The sequence below is a fragment of the Hemicordylus capensis genome, chromosome 1, assembly GCF_027244095.1.
Source record: "Hemicordylus capensis ecotype Gifberg chromosome 1, rHemCap1.1.pri, whole genome shotgun sequence".
NCBI classification, from domain to species: Eukaryota; Metazoa; Chordata; class Lepidosauria; order Squamata; family Cordylidae; genus Hemicordylus; species Hemicordylus capensis.
The window spans coordinates 251,184,605-251,207,149 of NC_069657.1; the positions used below are offsets into that span (position 1 = coordinate 251,184,605).

General features: G+C 43.9%; 1 protein-coding gene across 26 annotated transcripts in view; it reads right to left on the reverse strand.

Moving 5' to 3' along the window:
* The window catches only part of WDPCP (WD repeat containing planar cell polarity effector), a 350,788-nt gene that overhangs the window by 100,218 nt on the left and 228,025 nt on the right, over positions 1–22,545 (reverse strand). For 25 of the 26 annotated variants that reach the window (XR_008313270.1, XR_008313273.1, XR_008313269.1 and 22 more), the window contains one exon: positions 11,671–11,734. Coding sequence is in view for 15 of the 26 variants with exons in the window: in XM_053284357.1 (XP_053140332.1) it covers positions 11,671–11,734 (64 nt within the window). In the remaining 11 variants the exon portion in view is untranslated. Of the gene's footprint in view, positions 1–4,216; positions 4,315–11,670; positions 11,735–22,545 lie in introns of all 26 variants that reach the window. The other variant, XR_008313276.1, reaches the window with a different exon arrangement.

The following is a 22,545-nucleotide window of genomic DNA, read 5'->3' on the forward strand; positions in this document are numbered from 1 at the left end:
GAGCAGAAACCAAACTCCTCACAACCCGGGATAGCTCCGCCGAGCGTGAACCTGCAGCCGCAATGCGCGCAGACCAGAATCTCTTTTTTGCTGCGTGCACTGCCACCGTATAAGCCTTCAAATGGGTCACATGCTGAATCCTGTCAGATTTGAACCAAGTTCTCCTCCACTTGCGCTCTAGTCGCCTACCCAACCACTTCAGACCCCGCAGCTCCTCAGTATACCAAGGGGCCATTTTTGCAGCAGGTTGGAAGGGACGCTTAGGAGCAATTGTGTGTACTGCCCTGTTGAGTTCCCTGTTCCAGGTTCCCACCAGGGCAACCACAGAATCACCGGCCGCACCAACGTCAAAATCCTCCAAGGCCTTTTGAAATCCCACTGGGTCAAGCAGCCTTTTTGGACGGACCATCCTAATAGGTCCACCACCCCTGCAGGGGTGGATTGCGGCTATGACACCAACCTTAACCAGGTAGTGGTCCGTCCATGACAATGGGGAAAGCACAAGATCCCCCACCCATGGAACACCCCCCTGATCCTAACAAAAGACCAAATCGAGTGCATGGCCGGCAACATGAGTTGGTTCAGAAACTAATTGCGATAGGCCCATAGTTGTCATGGCCGCTATGAACTCCTGAGCCGCACCAGACAAGCCAGCCCCAAAGTGGATATTGAAGTCCCCCAGCACCAAAAGTCTAGGAGACTCCAACACCAACTCCGCGACCAACTCCATCAGCTCAGTTAGGGAGTCAGTTGGGCAGCGGGGTGGACGGTACACCAACAGAATCCCCAATCTATCCCTAGTTCCCAGCCTCAAAAATATGCACTCAATATAAGTCAGCTGTCTCACAGGGGCTCTGGTAAGGGAAATGGTATTCTTATGGACCACAGCCACTCCACACACACACCCCACCCACTTCCCCTGGCCTGCTCCACGACAGAGTAACCTGGTGGGAGAAGCTGAGCCCACACTGGACCACTTGCCTCCCCCAACCAGGTCTCTCAGTTATACATGCCAGGTCAGCTCCCACATCCACAATCAAATCGTGGACAATATCGGTCTTATTCTGAACTGACCTGGCATTGCAGAGGAGCAAGGCCAGATTCTGTGGGTCGTTGGAGCTGCTCCCCGAGGCCAAAGAGTTGACAGAACAGTTGGAAGTGGAAACAGTTACTTAATTACTGATTTCCCTTCCCCTGTGATTTCCCTTCCCCTTTTCTGTCTAAAAGAAACTTAACATAAAAATAATCCAAATGTACTGGGCAATTAACTAATAATGGTAAAATCAAATCAAATCTCAATTTGTTATCAAAACAGCAGTGCAAAGGAACATGAGCTATTGTTTCGATTTCAGCAGTGCCACAAGGGCATTGCCGCTGTGAAACAGCTATATGCTAAAATCTACCTTCCAGTAATGCCGAAGGAAGGGCATTGAAGTTAGCCCTAGAAACTGCCCAGCGATATTTGGAGTATGTCAAAGATGAAAGATTGGGCGTTGGTGCAATTAAAGAGGATTCCCTCAGTATCTTATAGGAGCTAGGCAGCAGATTTATATCGTTCTGTTGTTCAATGTCTTTTACTCACTGTTGAATAATTTCCCAATGAAATAATTGAATAATTTGCCCAATGAAAATAAAAAAATCAGGTGAGAGAACATAGGAAAACAACTTATCCTCTATATACCCCTCTGTCAAGCAGATTGGAAATTATCCATCAATATCAAAGATGTTAGTCCTACAGGAGTAAAATTAAGCTTATGCCAGAAATTAATAACAGCCATCCAAGTTATGGCTTCTACTCTAATCAGACCTGCTTCCAACCTTAGTGCATATTGGCAACACATATCGGCATTATAAAGAGGGCTCTTGAAAATCCAGATTGGGCCCTCTCAAGTAGGACAAGGTTAGCATAAGGGCCCGATTGCACTCTGCACAAGAGTTGTGCTAAAGGTTTTTCCAAAACCAATTTAATAGCCGCAGGGAGAAAACATCCATGCTTGGCATGATGAAATCGCAAAATAGCCATAGCACTTTGCTGAACTAATGAAGCAGCAGACTTTGTTTGTCCCCCCTGCACACCCCATGTAATTTTCCACATTAAAATTGTTGTACATAATAACCTAAGAGATTTCTTCCCATAAATATTAGAATGTTAGCAAATATATTTTCACTGCTAGTGGCAATTAGTGAAATTTCTTAGCATTCTGGTTTGTAGTTTTTAAAATCATCTTTTTGTTTAGATTAGGCAGTCATGGCCCTCACCAATTTCAAGACATCCGATCTACTCTGATATGTATATTATCTTTCTGGGCAAAATTCCAAGTATTGTTCAGAATTTTCTTGTTTTTTACTGATCAGGCCATCACTAAAAACCTGACACTTTTATTAAAGTGTCTGTTCCTTGGGTCTCTCCTACTTCTAACAGTACGGTAGATGCCCTTTTGAATTGTCAGCAGCTGAAAGGTGGGACACACTACAAAAGGATTTAAAACTAACAACTTTAATATTGCTTGATCCTTGCTGTCAAACATGGGATTAGTCATTGCCCAATAAATATAGGTGGTATTCAGCATGTTGTTCGGCCCTTTTCTAATATATTTGAACTTTAAAAGAATTGATACAATTATTTCATTAATATGTGATGTGGTGCTTTTCAGAAAAATGCATTAGTATTAGGTTAGAGGTCCCTAGTTTTGATCTCAAGAAGGCACTTTAACAAGGCAGTTGTACAGTGTTTACTGCAATAACTGTGTGTCTAATCACCGATGCAACAGCAGATGTACACAGACTTATTTTTCAGTTGGCATGGCACAATAGTTAAGAACCGGAAGTGGCCTGTTCAAAGCTCAACTCATTTACTTATCTTACTTTGTGCATGAAATGGACAGCAGTGACTACTTCTTTTAAAATTATTCTCCAGGTATCTTTATATCAAGCTAGTAGCAGACCATTCCTATTGTTTCCTGTTGTTCTATCTTCATGCTATCAACTTTCCATATTTTAAAATTTTATATTGTGGGATTTTGGCATTTAGAGTCCTCTGATTATTTTTAACGTATTCTATTTAAGAGGTGTGTGTGTATGTGTGTGTAAGAGGCCCTATCAACTACTGTTTGAAATGCTGCGCAGGCGACAGGGCAGCAGCGGGGAGGGTGGTAGTGGGCTGAGGAGCAAATTCCCCCTTTTAGCAATGTCGCTGCGCGGGCGGCAAGGGCAGTGAGGGAGAGCTCCTTCCATCTCCCCTCCTCCCTCCCCTCCTGCATGCCCCATCTGCAGTCCGTTATGGGCCTTTCTCTACATGTGGAGAAAGGCCCATAACGGATTGGAAACAGGGGTGCAGTCCCCTTGGCCCACTACCACCCTCCCCGCTGCAGCCGCTGTCACCCTGTTGCCTGTGTGGCGTTTTAAAAGTAAAGGGGGGACTTTCCCCTCCCCCCCTCCCCGCAGCTGCCACTGTACAGCCTTCACTGACCTTATCCCACCGTGCACAGCAGTGGTTTTTAAGGAGAAAAGGGAGGCGGCTTTTTCTTCACCCCCAGAGAGGGGTGGCAAAATTTGAGGAGCGGCAAAATTTGCTGCTCCTCAAATTCTGCCACCATAGGCAAGTGCCTACTCTGCCTCTGCTTAAATCTGCCACTGGTAAAAGGGATAGGAGCTTTCTTCCGGTTTGTCACTTGACAACCTTTCTTTGGTGATATCATGATGAGACTGAGAGTCCCCCTACCCCCATTAATATTGTATTCATTATTTTCTCTTTCTAGCTACATGTTTATTATAGTTCCATTTCACAACAGCGTATTCAAAAGAAAACATCTGAATTCACAAGAACAGTAAGTAGATAATCCCTTTCCCTTTTTTACCACCCCAGGTCTGCTTCCCATGTATCCCCTTTAGCCTCGCCTTCCAAACGGCAAAACTCTTATTGATTTCCCCGGCCTGCATAGCATCAAAGCTGTTTGAGATTAGTTTCGGGTAAACTGATTTCACTACACATGTAAACAGATTTAATTGTCAGTGCTTTCCCCCAAGGAATCCAACACAGAACCATTGCAAAGGTACAGATACCAGGCTTTCTGAGGGGAAGCCATAGCACTTGACAATTGGTTTAAATTTTAAAAGTGAATATGGCCCAAGAACAAGAAAGCATTGGGGAAAGCACGTGCACCCACACTCCTTGGCCTTGAAAGAGAAAAATAAATATTTCAACTCTAACCTTTACCTCTTATTGACCTGTGCTGAAGTAATTCATCTGTTTAAGCCACCCAGGAAGTGCTGTCAACTGGAACCTGATGTCTGACTTTGTTAAATTCCATGCATCTAAGATCAATGAGAAATGTAGCTTCATACTATAACAAATTATGTCTCCTTGTAATGCTCAACACCAGCTCTCTCATCTGCCAGTTTCTGTCCTCGCTCCCTTTCCCCACTTTCACAAATGTAACAAGTTATGGAGGGGGGCAGGGAAGAGAGAGAAAACAATGGTCAAGGTGAAAGCCAAACATTTCTAAGCTGTTGCCGAAGGCATGTACTCTTGAAGCATATTCCCTCCGCCCACTGCCCCATTCTTCTTTACTCATTGACAAGGAATAATAAGAAAGTTCAGTTCCTAGAGTTAAGTTGCCTGCTGTTTCTTCTAAGCAGTCCCTCTCTCTGAATGCTCAAGCATGCATTGCTGATTCCGGGAAATGTAGTTCTTTATTTCTCCTGACTCACTTACAAGGAAGATTGAAAAATATTCCCTGCAGTGCTGTGGGAATGGAGGGTTCAGTCATGCTCAGAAGCCTTTGTTTCAGAGAGCTGGAAATGTAGGGAATTGTAGGGTTTTGCAGGGGCTCTCTCTGCTTTCCCTCCCCATCCTGCAAGAAGAGGGTGCCCTGGGGAGGGGGTACTGTGACAGCCCCCCCAGTGGCCCAGGGACATTTGTCCCCACTTGTCCAATGGTGGCTAAGCACCTAGTACTGAGTCATTGTTCCTGTTCGTCTACTCTGATTAACTACAGCTCTCTCGGCTCTTAGGCAGGGATCTCTCATATAATTTGCTACCTGATACTTTAACCGGAAATGTCAGTGATTGAACCTCGGATCATGTAAAGCGTTTGTTCTGTCACTGAACTATGCCCCCCCCACCCCATTCAGACCTTTTTGACAATATGGCTATTGATATGACCTCTCTCCTACTGTAACTGTACTGCATACCGCTTTTACCATTGGCAATCTTTATCCAATCTTGGGATTGAACCACATATACCATGTGTCAATTATTGCTGACATCATTCAACATTTAGTGCCCATCGCATTCTAGGTGCTTTTCACAAAAATGACTTAAGAGTCTGTTCTGACAAACAGTCAAGCCTGGGCTTGGTTGCCTGTGATAACCGCTGGGATCCATGTAGATCCCGGTGGTGCTGCAGCACCAAACCCAGCGCTGAAGCCTGTCTCTTAGCCAAGGTTAAGGGTGCAAATGCACCCTTAACCCGGCTCCTGGAATTGTGTGTCAGCACAAGCTGCTTGCTGCTTGTACTGACAGAGAGAAGGGTGCCTAGAGCGCCCGTCCCTTGGGGAATCCCCAAATGCACTGCATTCGGTGCACTGTGGGTTACCGGTGGCTGGGATAACAAGTCTCAGCCTCAGAGTGATCTGCGCTGCTCATGTGGGAGTGCGCTTCATGCTCCCACCGGTCCCACCACGCTCCCACCAGTCATGCTCCCACCAGAGTGCTCATCTGAGGGGAAGGCAAGGTTTGCAAAGCCTTTTCCCCTGCCTGTTTGGTAGGTTGTGAGAACAGCCTCACAATCTACATTAATCTGGGTAAAACAGAAGGAGGATGAGGGATCAAGGAATGAAAAGAAAGATGTGGGCATGGGATAGAGGAGAATCTGGTGGCAGTATGGAGGGATATGGAGATGCTAAAGTGCACTAGCCACTTCATGCTGAAGAAGTGGGTCTTGAGGAGAGCTAACTGACTTGATGAAGAAAAGGGGAGAGCAATTCTAGGAGGATAGCCATGTTAGTCTATTATCAAGAGCAGCATTGCAAGAGCATTGAGACAAGGAGGGGCTAAAGGAGACCAATAGAGGAATTTGTGCCCAAAGAGAGAGGGTGCAAGAGGAAATAAAGAACAGATGTCAAACTTTGAAAGTAAGGAGCGGAAGACTGAAGTTGATGCAGAGTGGCAAGGGGTCAGCAGCAACAGTAAGATGAGTGCAGACATTATTGTGATCAGCACAACAGTAGAAAGACAATGGACCAAGGGGTTTAGCAGTCGATAGAGTGAAGAGTATTTATATTTCAAAAAAGATACTGACTGACATCCAGACAAATTGTGTGCCAAAATGCCAGGGTTTTCCATCATGTGGGAGAGGTGTGATTTCTGGTGAGTTTCCGCCTTCCCTCTGCAACCACCTCAGCCTACCACGGCTATGTCCCTTAAGTCCCCACCACCACCAAGGACCATATTTTCGGGAGCACAGGAGACTTCAGATGGAAAGGGGAATCTCCAAAAATCATTCCCCCCACCATATGACAGGAAACTATGATGTGTAGGGTTAGTCTGGATGTTGATCATTGTGTATATAATGTAAGACTTGTTAGCAACTAGTAAGTAGTATCTTGGCAGTTTATGGAATGCTAGCAAACGTAGAAGGTATTTGGGCTTTACACATTTGGAAGAATTAGCCCTAAAAATATCTCCTAAATGTATGTGTAATGAGGCAGTTTATGTGGCAATATGGAAGGAGAAAGATAAAATAAAAAAGTATAAAGAAGAGGGCAAGTGAATTTAAATATAAATACAACATATGTAATTAATTTCTCAGAAGTGTGACATTTTAAACATCTTTTGAAGCAAGCTTAGTTAGAAAAGTTTATCATCCATCTGTACACACATCTTTCTAATTAGATGGGTAAACTAGATGATTAGAGCTGTACATTAAAAAGCATTAAAAGGTTCATGCAATTTCTTTCTGTATAATTAGAGAGGAATGCTCATAACCCATAAAGGAATGTAATTGTTCAATTTAACATATAACATAAATCTCAAGATCAAACTGGTAGGGCAAGTGGCTTAATAGGATAAATGATATTAGCAGCTATTAATGTCAAAGCTTAATTTAAAGAGAATGTCTTCATTATGTAAAAGAGTTGTGCAAATGTGACTCTCAAAGGTTTTCCCCCTATTGTTTTTTTCTTCAAAAACAATCTGCTGCAACATGCTGGGAGACTAGGAAAGCACTTTTGTCTTTGTCCACTGGACCTCACTGTCACATTGTGCTGCAAGATCTTATAAGACAAGAGTTCCCCACAGAGCTTGCACACAGGGTCTCTTAAGAAGTGGCTAATTTTGTTTCTGTTTCAAATTGTGTTGGAGGAAGGTGAGAGTGCTGACATGTAAACCCCTCATTTTGATGTTTGACTTCTCAAGGTTCAGGGGAACATTCATAATTCACAGAAATCTAAATTGTGAAATGGGATGCAGAATGTTGGCTGGTCTTGTAAACATACAAGAGTGAAAGATGAAATCCACCTATATGGGAACATGAGCACAAAATTAATTTCCTAAAAACAGAGGGTTGCCTTTAGGCCTCTTGCTGACTCTTGTGTCACTAGAACCTGGGGCCTTTATTCAGAAGCGTAACTAGGGGAAACAGCGCCCAGGGCAAGCACTGAAATTGCGCCCCCCCCGCCCCCCACCCTGCAGTAGGAGGCAGCCACCTGCTGCCGTGAGTCCTCTGAGGTGAGGGGAAGGCCGTGGGCGGCGGGGGGGGGATTCTTCTGCCATTCCTTCCCTCTCCTGATCTCTCCCTTCTCCTCCAAACCTCTCCCTGCGACAGAGCAGCGGAGGTTTGTTTGGGTCTGGCATGCAGGGGGGATGGATCCCGCGACCACTGCAGCCACCACCAGCCAAGCCGCCCCCCCACCCGCAGCAACACAGGACACACACACCCCATTCCCATACTGGCAGGAGCCAAGCAAAGTGCCGCCCAGCTGGCAGCGTGCACACCTGTGCCCTGCGCAACAATAAAGTCATTGTTGTCTTCCAGATAAAAAGGTTTGGGGCAGATCTCGGGGGAAAGGGAGGCTTCGCGACACGCTGCTTGCGTTTCCCATCAGGCATGCCCCACCTCCCAAGAGCAGCTCCCGGAATGACCTTCCAGCTTAGCCCTTAGGAGGCTGGGGCAAGCACGAAGAGGGATCTCTTGGATGGCCACATGGCAGGCAGGGGGATGGAAGCAAGATGGGGGAGCGGGGAGCAGCTCTGCGAAGAAGCCTTTACCTGGAGCCGCCTCCGGTGGATGATCCCAGAGTCATCCATCGCTTCCCAGCGCCGAGAACTCGCCCCATCGACTCGCTAGCCTCTTGCGAGCGAAGCCCAAGCCCAGTGTGGCTGCTGCCTCCCGTGGCGTCTGCAAGGCCCTGGCTGGCTGCTGGGCCGGCCGCAGAGGTGGGAGCGCAGGGCGGATGGGTCGCCGCCGCCTCGCCTCCTGTGCTGCTGCTGCTGAAGCTCACGGGGGGGGGCGCTGTGTCAGCACGGCAATTTGGCGGGGGGTGAGCAAGCAATGTCCTTCACTTGCTTCACCCTGGCAGTGGGCGACAGCGCGGCGGCGGATGTGTAACACGGAGTGACGCTGAGGCCTGCCGTTCGGCCTGGCATCGCTTCTCAACTGTGAGGCACGCCTGCGCAGTTTCAAGCTGTGCAGGCGCGCCTCGCAGTTGAGAAGCGACGCCGGGCTGAACGGCAGGCCTCGGCGTCGCTCCGTGTTACACATCCGCCGCCGCGCTGTCGCCCACTGTCGGCGTGAAGCTCGCGGAGGGGGCGCCGTGTCAGCGCGGCAATTTGGCGGGGGCGGGGGGGTCATGGCAGCGCTTTGGCGCCCCCTCCCGAGTGGCGCCCAGGGCACGTGCCCTGCCTGCCCCCACATAGTTACGCCCTTGCCTTTATTCCCAGGAGATGAAGGCATTAAAAACTGACTACAATGGACATGTAGTGGAATTTTTCACTATTTCCTTTAGTGATCTTTGGTATTCTGAATGTTTTCCATTGCAGCCCTTTGCCTGTCTGGAAGCTTGATATAAACTGTTAGCAACTTATTCCAGCCTTAGCCTAGGCTTCCATCTGCAAGTTGCTGTCAGCAAGCCAGAACTCTCTTATCCAAACCAGAGTGCTCTTCTACCCACTTTGCATGTATACTGCCTTCCTGACTATTTATCCCTGTGAATCATGGTAATTGTGTCCCTTCTAAAACCTGACTTAAAGATTAAATCTCATTAATAGGACCCTATTGTTTGCTTTAAGTCCCTGGCTATTGGATGCAATAGTTTGTCAGGTAGATTCATGAAAACATCAGTTAAAATAATCAATGCCTTATAATCAATGCATTCAATTGGAAATAATGAAAGTTGCACTCCCGAAGTGCCAATGCACAATTTTAAGTATTTGCACACTTGTGCAAGAGCATTGGTGTTTCTTTAGACACCTGCAGCAGTGTGGGCTGACTGGAAGTGCCAGCCTAAGACTGTACAATATGTCAGCCACTAGATTTTGTTCTTAAAATATTTATATCCTGCCTTGCCATCTGTCAGGAACTATAAGGGGGATCAACAATAATATGAACATGACAGGTGAAATACAATTAAACAAATAAAAAAACCTAAATATTAATCTGCAGCAGCAGCAGCAGCAGCAGCAGCTATAAACAGAATTATCATAAGCAATAACTATCAGTTACCCAAATGACCTATAAAACAACAGCTGTTTGTTTGTTTAACATATTTGCATACCCCCCAAAATGTAAGTCTCTGGGTGGTTTGTAACAAAACTTTTTAACTTGATATCTGTACACAAGTAGTGAGGAGAACAAGCGAGCCATGCTACTATTTAGGCAACATCACCAGTAGGTCCTGCTTCAAGTAACAACCCATGGTATTTCAGACAGTAACATAGGAACATAGGGAGCTGCCATATACTGAGTCAGACCATTGGTCTTTCTAGCTCAGTATTGTCTACACAGACTGGCAGCGGCTTCTCCAAGGTTGCAGGGGGAATCTCTCTCAGCCCTATCTTGGAGATGCCAGGGAGAGAACTTGGAACCTAGATGCTCTTCCCAGAGCAGCTCCAACCCCTAAGGGGAATATCTTACCATGCTCACACACCAAGTATCCCATTCATATGCAACTAGGGTGGACCCTGCTTAGCTAAGGGGACAAATCATGCTTGCTACCACAAGGCCAGCTCTCCTCTCATAAGGGCAAGGGAGACATGGAGTAAGGCCCTGAATGAAAAGGTAGATTCAAGGATCACCGTCTCACAGACAATTTCATGCTTTAAAAGTCAAAGTCAAAACAAGCACTTTTTGTTGGAGCTAGGACCCTGGCAGCATCAGCTCACAGCTGCAATGTCTCATTGTGACCACTGGGGGGAGGGTTAGGGTCATGGATAAAAGTGTGGGACTCATCCCCTCTTTGTCCTTCCAGTGTTAGTCTCTGTTTTGTCTCTCCAGAGATTGTTGTTTGTTTTGGTCTCTCTCTTCAGCCATGAGCTACAGCTGAGTGGCAAGCTTATTCACATTTATTTGTAACCTTTTCTTTAAACAAATCCTTGTAGTTCTTCAATATTAACGAACTGTCTCAAGACCTCTTGCTTTGCTGCTTTCTCACCAAACTGGTTTTCCTTTGCTATTTGGGGACTAAACTGCCATTTCCCCTCTACACTTTAAACTGGGCCCCGAAACCAACTAGTAGTCAGTGAAGTTGATAAATCTGTTTTCCAAAGAAGTAGACCAAATTTGTACTGGCAGAGTGCAAGCAAAGAGGAATAATTTTTTCCTGAACATAAATCTGTTTTCCAAAGAAGTAGACCAAATTTGTACTGGTAGAGTGCAAGCAAAGAGGAATAATTTTTTCCTGAACACCACCATTCATAGGACATATCTACAAATCAGGATACAGCTTGATTTATTAGACATAGCCTCTTCTCAGGATATGCTGGGAACTAGTTCCATGAGGAAGGCTAGGGATCTCTAGTAGAGTTGTCAGTACCTTCACCAAACTACAATTCCTAGTTATTTGAAGTGAAGTCATGACAGTTTATTTCATATAAAATAAACTGATATAAATTTCGAGCACAAATATATAGATAAGATCAAATACTGGGATCTACTCCAGCCCATTTATTGAAGCAGAAGCAACTTTTGGCACTACTGTACTAGCAGGTGCCTTTGCTGGAACACATCTCTTCACTTTCAGCAGACTTTATTATTTATTTACTCAGTTTGTATACCACCCTTCCTAAAGTGGCTCTGGGCAGTTTACATTCAAATAAAAAACACATAATAATTAAAGAACCCCACAAACACTTAGACCAGAACAAAATTAGAACTAAAACTAGATATTAAAAGTCAGGCTAAAAAGATGAGTCTTTAAGGCTTTCCTGAAGGCCTCTAAGGAAGATATCCATGGAGAGTGCATTCCACAACCAAGGGGCGACAACTGAGAAGGCCCAGTCCCAGATCGCCACCAGATGAACTGGTGGCACCCAAAGATGAATCCCTCCTGGTGATCTCAATGAACGATCCTAAGAGTACAAATTACTCTGATCCTCTTTAATGTGCATCAAAACTGACAAAGAACTCATTCTAAGGCAGCATAATAATAAATATATCCTTCAGTAATAACTCACCATAAATAAATCATGAGCACCTATGTCAACAGCAAGCAGAAAGGCTTTTTCAAATCTTTGATACCTGAAAGGCAAGGAGAAACAAAAGGGATAAATGAAACCTAAAGTATACCAGCAAACATATGTAACAATAGCCTGATGGCCCATTTTGATGAGAAAGCACTGCTTCTAGTGATGGCAATGAAGAAATGAAGAAATGAGGGAAAGAAGCGTGGCCCTTTATCTGTTCACAATTTTCTTAGTCCAGATTTCCCCCCATGTATTTTTCCCCAGTCAGAGGTGTAGCTAGGGAAAATAGCACCTAGGGTAAGCACTGAAATTGCGCCCCCTGTCCAAACACCTGACACCCATCTTTCAGATAACTTTACCATAATATCAGCTGAAAAATACAAGTCAAACTTGTTGATCTTTTAATATTTCAAAAACTATTTAGCAGTGGACATAGCCAGACCAAAAAATGCTGGAAAACTACAAATTCCAGTATGCTGGGGCTCATGAAATACCCAAATACTATGTGGAGGTGTACTTGGAAAACTAAACAGAAGTGCCTGTCTAATTCTCTACTATGCATTGTAGCATCACTATTACATAAGTTTTAAAAATAAATGGAGAAATTGACTTTTACCAGATCTCTGAAAATAATTAAAGGATATGCAGAGTAAACTGTGTCACTGCTTGGAATATATTCTAGTATTTCAGAAAGACAGTTAAAATGAGAGAAACTCCCAGTGGACCTTAATACTAAGGATTTCACACTGATTCAAAGACAAACTCACCATTAATAGCCATATTATTAAGACATCACATTTAACTCACTTATCACAAAAAGCAAAGTAAGAGCAAATGAATACAATCCTAGCTCATAAGCTTCAGCTCAGTATTCACAAGCCCTGATTCTCTGTACATAGTGCTAAACTGAATGTGTGTTCAGTGACACACACATATATACATATATATATATATATATATATATATATATATATATATATATATATATATATAAAAATTACCTGTAGCCCCTTTGGGGGGGCTTCCTATAGGCCGTGGGTGGGTGGGAGTCTGCAAAGGTTCCTCCTCCTCCCACTGGCCTCTAGGGCCTCGCAGGGACCATTTGAGCATGCGCAGTGGCCATTTAAAAAAATAATTCTTTTTTTAAAAATGGCCACTAAAAACAAAATGGCCACTGCGCATGCTCAAATGGCCTCTGCAAGGTGTGGCCTGGCCTAGGGCCTCCCAGAGGCCATTTGAGCATGCATGGTGGCCATTTTGTTTTCAGCGGCCATTTTGTTTTAAATTTTAAAAAATGGCACCCCCCTTCAAGTGGCACCTGCCCTGCCTGCCCCACCCTAGATACACCCCCGTCCCCAGTTGAGTTTGGATACATGTTTTCCTGCACTTAAAATTCCATGGTAGAAAAAACTACTGGGGGGGACGGGACTGGGCCAGGAAAAGAGTTAAGCCACCCTCCCCTTGCCATCTTTCAGCTCCTGATCATTCCTATAAAAAGAGACTTGTCTTTGCCAAATGGGCAAGTGTATTTGCATGCAGCATGTTGTTTGCACCTGAATTATAACCAAGTTAAACTGCCTGTTTGCAAAATGCAAAGGATGTAGTTCTTTCATTTGCAGCCCATAGTTAAAAGAATATTGGACATTTATCTATAATGAATTTTTTTTTAATCATAGTCTGAGAGAACCTGGAGATACAGAATATTGTAGCATTAAAAAGTATGTCTGTTTTTAAATGGGAAATATTGAAGAAAGTAATTTGAGTAGGATCTACAATTCCACTTAAGACAAAATGTTCAAAAAAGGGGAAATAAATTTGCTTTGGTCAGCAGAACACATCACTCTGAAATTGGCAGTTCATTATGGTTTCACAATGAGTTCAGTTTCCTTTTAATCAAAATTTTTACACAATCTCACAATTGTATCTGCAGTATTTAAAACCATAGAGCCAGCTTACTTATTTATAATATCTCCCAAAGAAACGTTCTTTATAAACCAGGAGATTTGGAAGAAACACAGATGATTGTTTAAAGTAGCAGAACTCTTAAACGAGGCAAAGTCCTTAATGGAGATTAACAAGTTTAGCTAACATGGAAAAGCAAAGCAAAACAGTCAACAACCTATTTTTTCTGGGGTTTTCAAACTCATTTTATTTTATACTTCCTAAACTGATCATTGTACTTTTAATTGTTTATAATTATTATTACTTTTATTTATACAGCAACTTACATTGGGAAATAACAAAAATTGATGTAGCCCATTGCTATTACTATTATTTATATACTGCTTCATAATCAAGTTTTTACTTTTAAACAATATTTTATAGTTACAATATTCTAATCTTAATTCATCCAGTATCATCTCTCTATGCAACAATTTAGAATCAGTCCTAGAATGATAACTATCTATAGATTAAAAATTATGTACTGTATCTCAAAAAGTAAATACAGAGGTAGCATTTTGAGTTTACTACTACAACACACCTTATTAGCTTCTGTATACTTTAATAATACAGGGGGTATTAAAATGAGCATTTAATGTGCAAAAGATAACCTTTCCATTTTCCCCCAACAATGGCCAACATCCATGCTGCAACTATGTAGTCCAAAAAAATGTGTGCAGTGGCTACATACTGGTAATCAGTATTTCTTGTAACAGGACATCCCAGGGCGTTTTCCAGACTAGACCCTACAACGGGGTCAGGACGTATCTCGGAAGTGTGCTTCCACACTTCCTGCGTCGTGACACAGCAGTCCCTACACGGACAGCAGGGTGCCATTCACATTGCCAATGCCTTGTCTCGAACTTAATTGCTGCGATATAGAGATAGGACATCATGTAGCCAGCATAAGGAAGTTGCTGTTTTTTTGGGTTGTTAGTTGCTGCGTGACTGCTCCACCTGCTGTTTACGTTTTCAATGCGACTTGCCTGTACAGAAGCATTTTGCTGCTGTTCCAGCAACTAGGCTGGAAAGCGCCCAGATGTTGTTGACAAAAACACCCAGGATCCTCAGCTGCAATTGCCTTTGGCTGGGAATGCTGGGAGTTGTAGTCAACAACATCTGGGATTACCTGTTACAGGGAACACTGCTGGTAATGTTTGAAAGAAAGGTTTAGGAGGGGGAAGATATTGGATAAGGTAAAAAGAATCATGAAAGCAGATCCATGACTTCAAGCAATTTTAGAACTGTTTGTCTTGAGCTGCTTTCTTCCTCCCTATGCATTCTAGCAAAGTGTTTTTGAAACTGAGGAGAGTTTGAAAAGTTGTATGTAATGCTGCATGAGATCAGCAGTGGAGAGAAAAAAATCTCAATGGAGGAAAAAAAAATTCCCTAAGCTAGTGCAAGGTAGGAGTGTGCATGGATCAATTTTTGCGATTTACAAGCAAAGGAGAATCCTACCTTTAAAATGCTTCTAAGGGCAGCCGGGGTGGGGGTGGGGGATTAGGGCACCTTTAAAAGTCGGTGCTTACTGATCTGGTGCCAGCGGTTCCTGGAAACCCAGGAGCTCCCACCCCAGCAGCCTGCCTGCCTGCGTGGCGGTGGCATGGTTCTGGCCCACCGATGCCATGCAAATAGCTTCCGCTAAGCACCTACTTTTAAAGGTGCCCTTGCCTCCTCCCCGACCATCCCTAGAGCCTTTTAAAGTCAGGAATCCACTTTGCTTGTAAAGCAGAATGCTCACCGGATTCCCCTTTACAAACACGGCCCCTCGGACTGTCGAACTGGGTTGAACCAGTCTGCATGGACTGGGCTTGGTCCGATCGTGGACTGAACTACCTCTCCTGGAGGCCGGTTTGGTTTGTGATCGCACCATCGAGCCGGCCTGGTTCATTGTGGACCAGTTCATGCACACCCCAATGCAAGGCCAAATGTTATCCCAATGAACTCTTTGTGGCCCAGCCATTATTTCTTGTATACTCCACTAACAGTCAACATCTTATCTATGTTTCTGTGGAATGATATTGTAAGCCACAGTATTTGATTTCTGGCAGATGGCTGTGATGTTGAAACAAGTCTGACAACTGTCCTTACAATACAATTTACCACTTGTTTCAGAGTACCTCAAGCAAGCAAGGCTCATATGTCTCTTGAAAGAAGAAGAAAAAAAGCAAGATAATAAATCTGCCTGTAAACCATGAAGTTCAACCACTTCTTTTGGTAGAAATGATAGTTAACAGCAAAATGACCTTTCAGATCAGAACTGCGGAGGTTTCCAGGAGCTGCTGATTAGGTGTTCAGGGCAACTATAGGAAAATCTGGAAGGGTATAGGCATCAATAATTCTGTGTAATACAATAGCAAACATCTAGCATGTAGCATTTTGTTATCAACATAACTATCAAGCAAGATAATTAAGAGAAATTTTAAATTTTAAGTAAGCTAAGAACAGCCCTGTTGGATCAGGCCCAAGGCTTATCTAGTCCAGCATCCTGTCTCACACTCTGGCCCACCAGCTGCCTCCAGGAAGCCCACAAGTAAGAGATGAGAGCATGCCCTCTCCTGCTGTTGCTCCCCTGCAACTGGTATTCAGAGGCATCTTGTCTCTGAGGCTGGAGGTGGCCTGTAGCCATTGATAGTAGTAGCCAGACTAGTAGCAGGATCCAGTTCAAGCTAAGCATTTTTATGAGGGCTATTGAAATAAAGTTAATAATGAGGATGAGATCACATACCCTGTTAAGTGAGGACTGACATATGTATTAATTCTCAACTTGCCCCTCTGTTGCTGGGAAATTGCTTGATTAATGGCAATGATCTGAGATAACAGTTGATACTAGCCATGCCACCGTAACCATCTCACAGGTCTGTAACCATCTCACAGGTCTCTCCTATAAAGAAGGGTGTTCTGTGTGTGAAAGCAAGGGCAGTTTCAAGTTTCTGAGGGTCCCAGACAAGAAACCTACAGCACTTTCCCTGGCCTGGGCAAGAGAACTGTCCCTTTCACATCCACAGTGTTGCTTGCTTACTTCTACAACCCTTAATCTACCCTTCCCGAGTCGCTGCTAATCTTTCAAGTGTTGAGAGATCCATGGGGTTGGTGGTTTGGGATTGTGCCACAATAAAAATGATATGAATCTCTGGAGAAGCACATGCTCTCAGTGAAAAGATTGTGTCCAAGGAGACAAACACCAATAAGAGTACACTGTTAACATTGCCAGCTCACCATTCCTACTGGTCTTCTGAGCACTGGGAGAACAGAAGTGAAAGCTGATCACAATGGAATTGTGGCTTGGCTCAATGGGCCTACCAAACATCCTTGGCCATGAGTAGCTTTCTGCCATTGCCAGATATTAGCTAGCTATGATGGACAGGGATTTGCCAATGCAGAGAAGAAAGAGGGAATTACCTATATGCACAAAACTCCTTATATGTGTTTGGGTTCGTGCGAGTTGGCAGATGTACATATTTTCTAAAACTGTAAAAACATAAAACCATTATTAAAACACTGGCCATCATACATATTCACCAAACTTCATTGATGATGTGAACAAATGTGGCAAAATGGATTGTGCATAATCTCCAAGTGGTGCTGAAGGATTAAAAATGTTACACATTGATCAGCAAAGGTGCAAATAATATGCAAAATCCCTTATTCATGCTATTCATTTGTGCATCTTCTCCAAAATATCCAGTGAATATGCAAATGGCCAGCTCTTCAGATATACACGCTCCAGTCAACACACATTAACAACCACCTATGAATTATAGCAAAACTGTGACCTTTATTTTACATGTCATAAACTTATGTAACATAGTGGCTAAGGTGTCTGTGGTTTGAATCTTGCCTCTGTGATAAACTCACTAGATGGTCTTAGACAAACCACTCTCTCACCCACAGCCTCCTACCTGCAATATAGGGATAACAATAGAGGGGTGGTTCTAAGGTTACTGAGATAGTAAGGTCGTTCACAAGACTGCTGAAGCTGGGGAGGGCTGAGGGGCAGGCAGAATCCAACCTACCTTCTAGGGATGTGCATGAACTTGTTCGGCGTTCTATTCTTAGGGTTTGGAAACCCCGCATTCCAATCGGTTTGAATGCGGGGGTGGCTTTAAGGTTGGGGAAGGGTGCACTTACCCCCGCCTGCCATGCTTCCCCCTCCGACACTCTGTGTATCAGTAGTCCAGCGGGGCAGCAGTGTACTTCCTTGCTGGCCTGTTGTTTCACTTACTGGAAGTGACCGGAAGCGTTGTGCGTGCATGCACATGGCATGGGTGAGTGCACCAGCCTGTAATGTGCACACAGCACTTCCAGTCACTTCTGGTCAGTGAAACAACAGGGCAGGAAGGAGGTATGCTGCTGCCCCGCCAGACTAATTATACACAGAGTGCCAGAGGGGAAAGCATGGCGGGTGTGTGTAAGTGCACTTTTCCCCATCCTTAAAGCCATCCAAGCTCCACTATTGGCTTGAAGGGAGCTGGTTCCATGCACATCCTTACTACCTTCCCTCACACAATCTGCTCCTGTTTGGGGCACCGCCACTTGTGCACCCACATGACCAGTGTGGCGGCCACCTGACATGAGATCAGGAGGAGGATGTCCTCCCACATCCCACAACACGCCACTAGGCAGTGCAGAGGCAGCCTGCCACAATGCATCAGGGATCCTCTGCCTGGCCGTGCTGCGGTTGGGGCTCTATGGCTGCTACTCCTGGTGGCCATTTTCAGAGCCCTAATGTTGCAAACAACCAGAAAGTGAGATAGGACAGACTCCTTTTACATCCTACCTCACCTTTTGCCTGGGTAGCAGATTTTGGCTACAGCTTCTGAATCAGGAGACCTCCTAGTCTCCCAGATGGAACAGGCAGCTTGGGTAGGAGGGATTTTACCCAAGCAGCCCGGGTCATGTGAATGATTTCTCAAGGGAGCTGGATCTTCGCATAATGTGTCTGAAGTATGATAGTTTGAGCCTGGTCATTTGTGCCTCAAGTGAGAATTCTGGATTGATCTTACCATGCTATTTATATGGTGGTGGTGGTGGTGGGGGGTCATACTGATAGTAGAAAATGCATTTTAGTGACTAGTTACAACCAACAAGCCATCTTAGACATGCTCATTGACCATGTAAGCATATTCCTGGTGCTAGGCTGATAAAAGGAGGGCTGCTACAATGTTTTTTCTCATCTTCAATAAAAATGCACAGTGTTTAGAAAATCATCTGTAGCAGAAGGGTTGGGCCACCATTTTAATTTATAAACCTTTCCTTATAAATGAAGAAGTCTTAGAACCTGCCTCATCAAGAAGTCCAGTGAAGGATGATATGTGATATGCAAATGAGAATTTAAAATCCTTCCAAACGAAGACAATGGGAGTAATGAATATTGGAAACAATTTGCATGTAATCAAATCCAACTGAAATGAAGTTTTAATTTGTTCAATATTCTGAAATGCATATGCAATTTTTAAAAGTATTTTGAATATCGTTCGAGCATTTATTTAACATCAAGCAATTGTATTTAAGCATATGAATGGATGGTGAAAATAGGTTAAATCAGCTACCAAACATTTACTTCAGGGCTTACATGATCACTTTTAATTCAGTTATTTCATTTAATATTTCAATTTAATAGTTTACTCTTTCATTCATTTTCTAGGCATTTTGCCCATTTCTTAAGCACATTAATTAATTATTCATAAGGAACAATTTCCCCATACAGTCTCCTATCAGCAGTTTTTTTTTTAAAAAAGAAACAATAGGCACGCTTTTACAAAATGAAAAACAATGCTGCCTTATCTTCACTGCATAATATTTTACTTTTTTGAAACTCAAAAAAACCTAGAAAGGGAAGAATGGCTTAAAACTGCAAGAAGAGATTACAGGGGAGTATCAATTCCATTTAGAAGAAATGCAAGAGGACAAGAAGACTTTGAAAACAGGGTGCTTAAACTGATCTTCAGATATTTAAAAGGAGGCCTACAGAAATTTTTAAAAAGGAGGGTCAGCAGCAACTAGTGCTACCATTTACCAGGTGTTTGGAGCCCTATTTTAAAAATGAATGGATTATGTTATGATTTGTAAAGGTAAAGGTAAAGTTGTGCCATTGAGTCGGTGTCGACTCCTGGCATACTGATAACACCCTGCACAAAATCTCCTGATGATCTCTCCCAGCGGTTTCATGTAGGTGTTAAACAACATCGGAGACAATATGGCGCCCTGAGGGACACTATACTGAAGTTCAGATTTTGAAGAATGACAGCCTCCAAGGGACATAATCTGGAATCTGCCTGATAGGTAGTAGTGGAACTACAGCAAAGCAGTGCCTCCCATCCCCAACCCCATCAGATGTTCCAGAAGGATACTATGGTCGATAGTATTGAAAGCCACCAAAAGGACCAACAGAGTCACACTTCCTCTGTCAATTCCCAAATGGAGATCATCCATCAGGCAGACCAAGGCAGTCTCTACCCCATAGCTTGCCTGAAAGTGAGTCTGAAATGCATATAGATAATCAGTTTCATCCAAGACTGCCTGGAGTTGGGAGGCCACCACCCTCTCAAGTACCTTGCCCAACCACAGAAGGTTGGCGACAGGCCTATAGTTGCTTAACTCTGAGGGATCTACCGCAGGCTTCTTCAAAAGAGGTATAATAATTGTCTCCTTAAGGCAAGAAGGCATCCTGCCCTCCCTCAGAGAAGCATTTATGATCTCTATTAGGCCCTCTACAATAACTTCCCTGCCAGATAGAATAAGCCATGTTGGGCAAAGGTCAAGAGAACAGGTGGTAGGCTACACTGCTCCAAGCAGCTTGTCCACATCCTCAGGAGTCACAAACTGGAACTCATCCAGCCTGACCACATAAGAGGAGTTGCTGGACACCTCCGATTCAGATACTGCAGTAATTGTGGGGACAAAATCCAAGTTGGCCCCAATAGGAGAGATTTTATCCACAAAAAACTCATTAATCACATCACAGCGGGTAATAGATGGTTCCAAGTGCTGATTCAAAGGAGGAGGGGCACTTACTAGCCCTCTCACAACCCTGAACAACTCCACAGGACATGAACTTGTGGACGCAATAGGGGCTGAAAAGAATTGCTTCTTTGCTGCCCATATTCCTGGAGCATAGATTTTCAAATATGTTCTATGCTGTAATCTGTAGGATTTGAGTCAAGACTTCCTCTACTTGTGCTCCAGCTGTCTACCTTGCTGCTTCAGCCCCTGTAGTTCTTTCATATACCAAGGGGCCAATTTTGAAGTGCATCGGAGAGGACGCTTAGGAGCAATCATGTCTACTGCCCTGGTGAGCTTGCTGTTCCAATTCTCCACCAACTGGATCACCAGCAGAGCCAACACTTAACTTACTGGATCCAATATCCTTCTCGGGTGGACCATTCTAATGGGCCCCTCGCCCCCCGTAAAGGTGGGGTGTGACTGTGAGTCCATCCTTAACCAGATGGTGGTCCGTCCATGACAATTTTATTCAAAAACCCCACAATATTATGCCTCAGCATGTACCTGAAGTTAAAAAAAAATAAAAATTAAAGGGCCATTTTCGATATTATAAGATACATTAGCTGATGGTAAAAAGCATAGCAAACCCTCTCTTTTTAGGAGTTGATATTTAAACTGCTGTATTTCAGATCTCAATGGATCTGCACTGAATTTGGAGGGGTGGTATCTCAGAAGAACAGCCCTGCCGGATCAGGCACAAGGCCTATCTAGTCGAGCTTCCTGTTTCACACAGTGGCCCACCAGATGCCACTGGGAGCCTACAGGCAGGAGTTGAGGGCATGCCCTCTCTCCTGCTGTTATTCCCCTGTAACTGGTATTCAGAGGCATCCTGCCTCTGAGGCTGGAGGTGGCCTATAGCCCTTTGACTAGTAGCCGTTGATAGACCTCTCCTCCATGAAGTTATCCAAACCCCTTTTAAAGCCATCCAGGTTGTTGGCTGTTACCACATCTTGTGGCAGAGAATTCCACAAGTTGATTATGTGTTGTGTGAAAAAGTACTTCCGTTTGTTGGTCCTAAATTTCCTGGCAACCAATTTCATGGGATGACCATTGGTTCTAGTGTTATGTGAGAGGGAGAAAAATTTCTATCTACTCTTTCCATACCATGCATGATTTTATAGACCTCTGTCATGTCTCCCCACAGTCGTCTTTTTTCTAAACTAAAAAGCTCCAGGTGTTGTAGCCTTGCCTCATAAGAAAGGTACTCTAGGCCCCTGATCATCTTGGTTGCCCTCTTCTGCACCTTTCCAGTTCTACAATTTCCCTCTTTAGATGTGGTGACCAGAATTGTATGCAGTACTCCAAGTGTGGCTGCACCACTGTTTTGTATAAGGACACTATAATATTAGCCGTTTTATTTTCAATCCCCTTCCTGATGATCCCTAGCATGGAATTGGCATTTTCCACAACTGCTGCACATTGAGTCGACACTTTCAACAAGCTGTCCACACAACTCCAAGATCCCTCTCCTGATCAGTCACCTACACCTCAGATCCCATCAGCGTATACTTGAAGTTTTTTTTTTTTTTTGTCCCAATGTGCATCACTTTACACTTGCCAGCACTGAACTTCATTTGCCATTTTGTCGCCCACTCATCCAGTTTGGAGATCCTTTTGGAGCTCCTCACAATCTGTTTTGGATTTCACCACCCTAAAAAGATTGGTATCATCTGCAAATTTGACCACCTCGCAGCTTACCCCAACTTCTAGATAATTCATGAATAAATTAAAAAGCACCAGTCCAAGTACAGATCCCTGGGGGACCCTGCTTCTTACTCCTTTCCATTGTGAAAACTCTCAATTTATATCTACCCTCTGTTTCCTGTTCTTCAACCAGTCTTATCACCTAGTTGATGTCTATATACAATCAGGTTGATTTAACCAATAGTTTTATTTTTATGAGCAATAGAATGTTCAGGG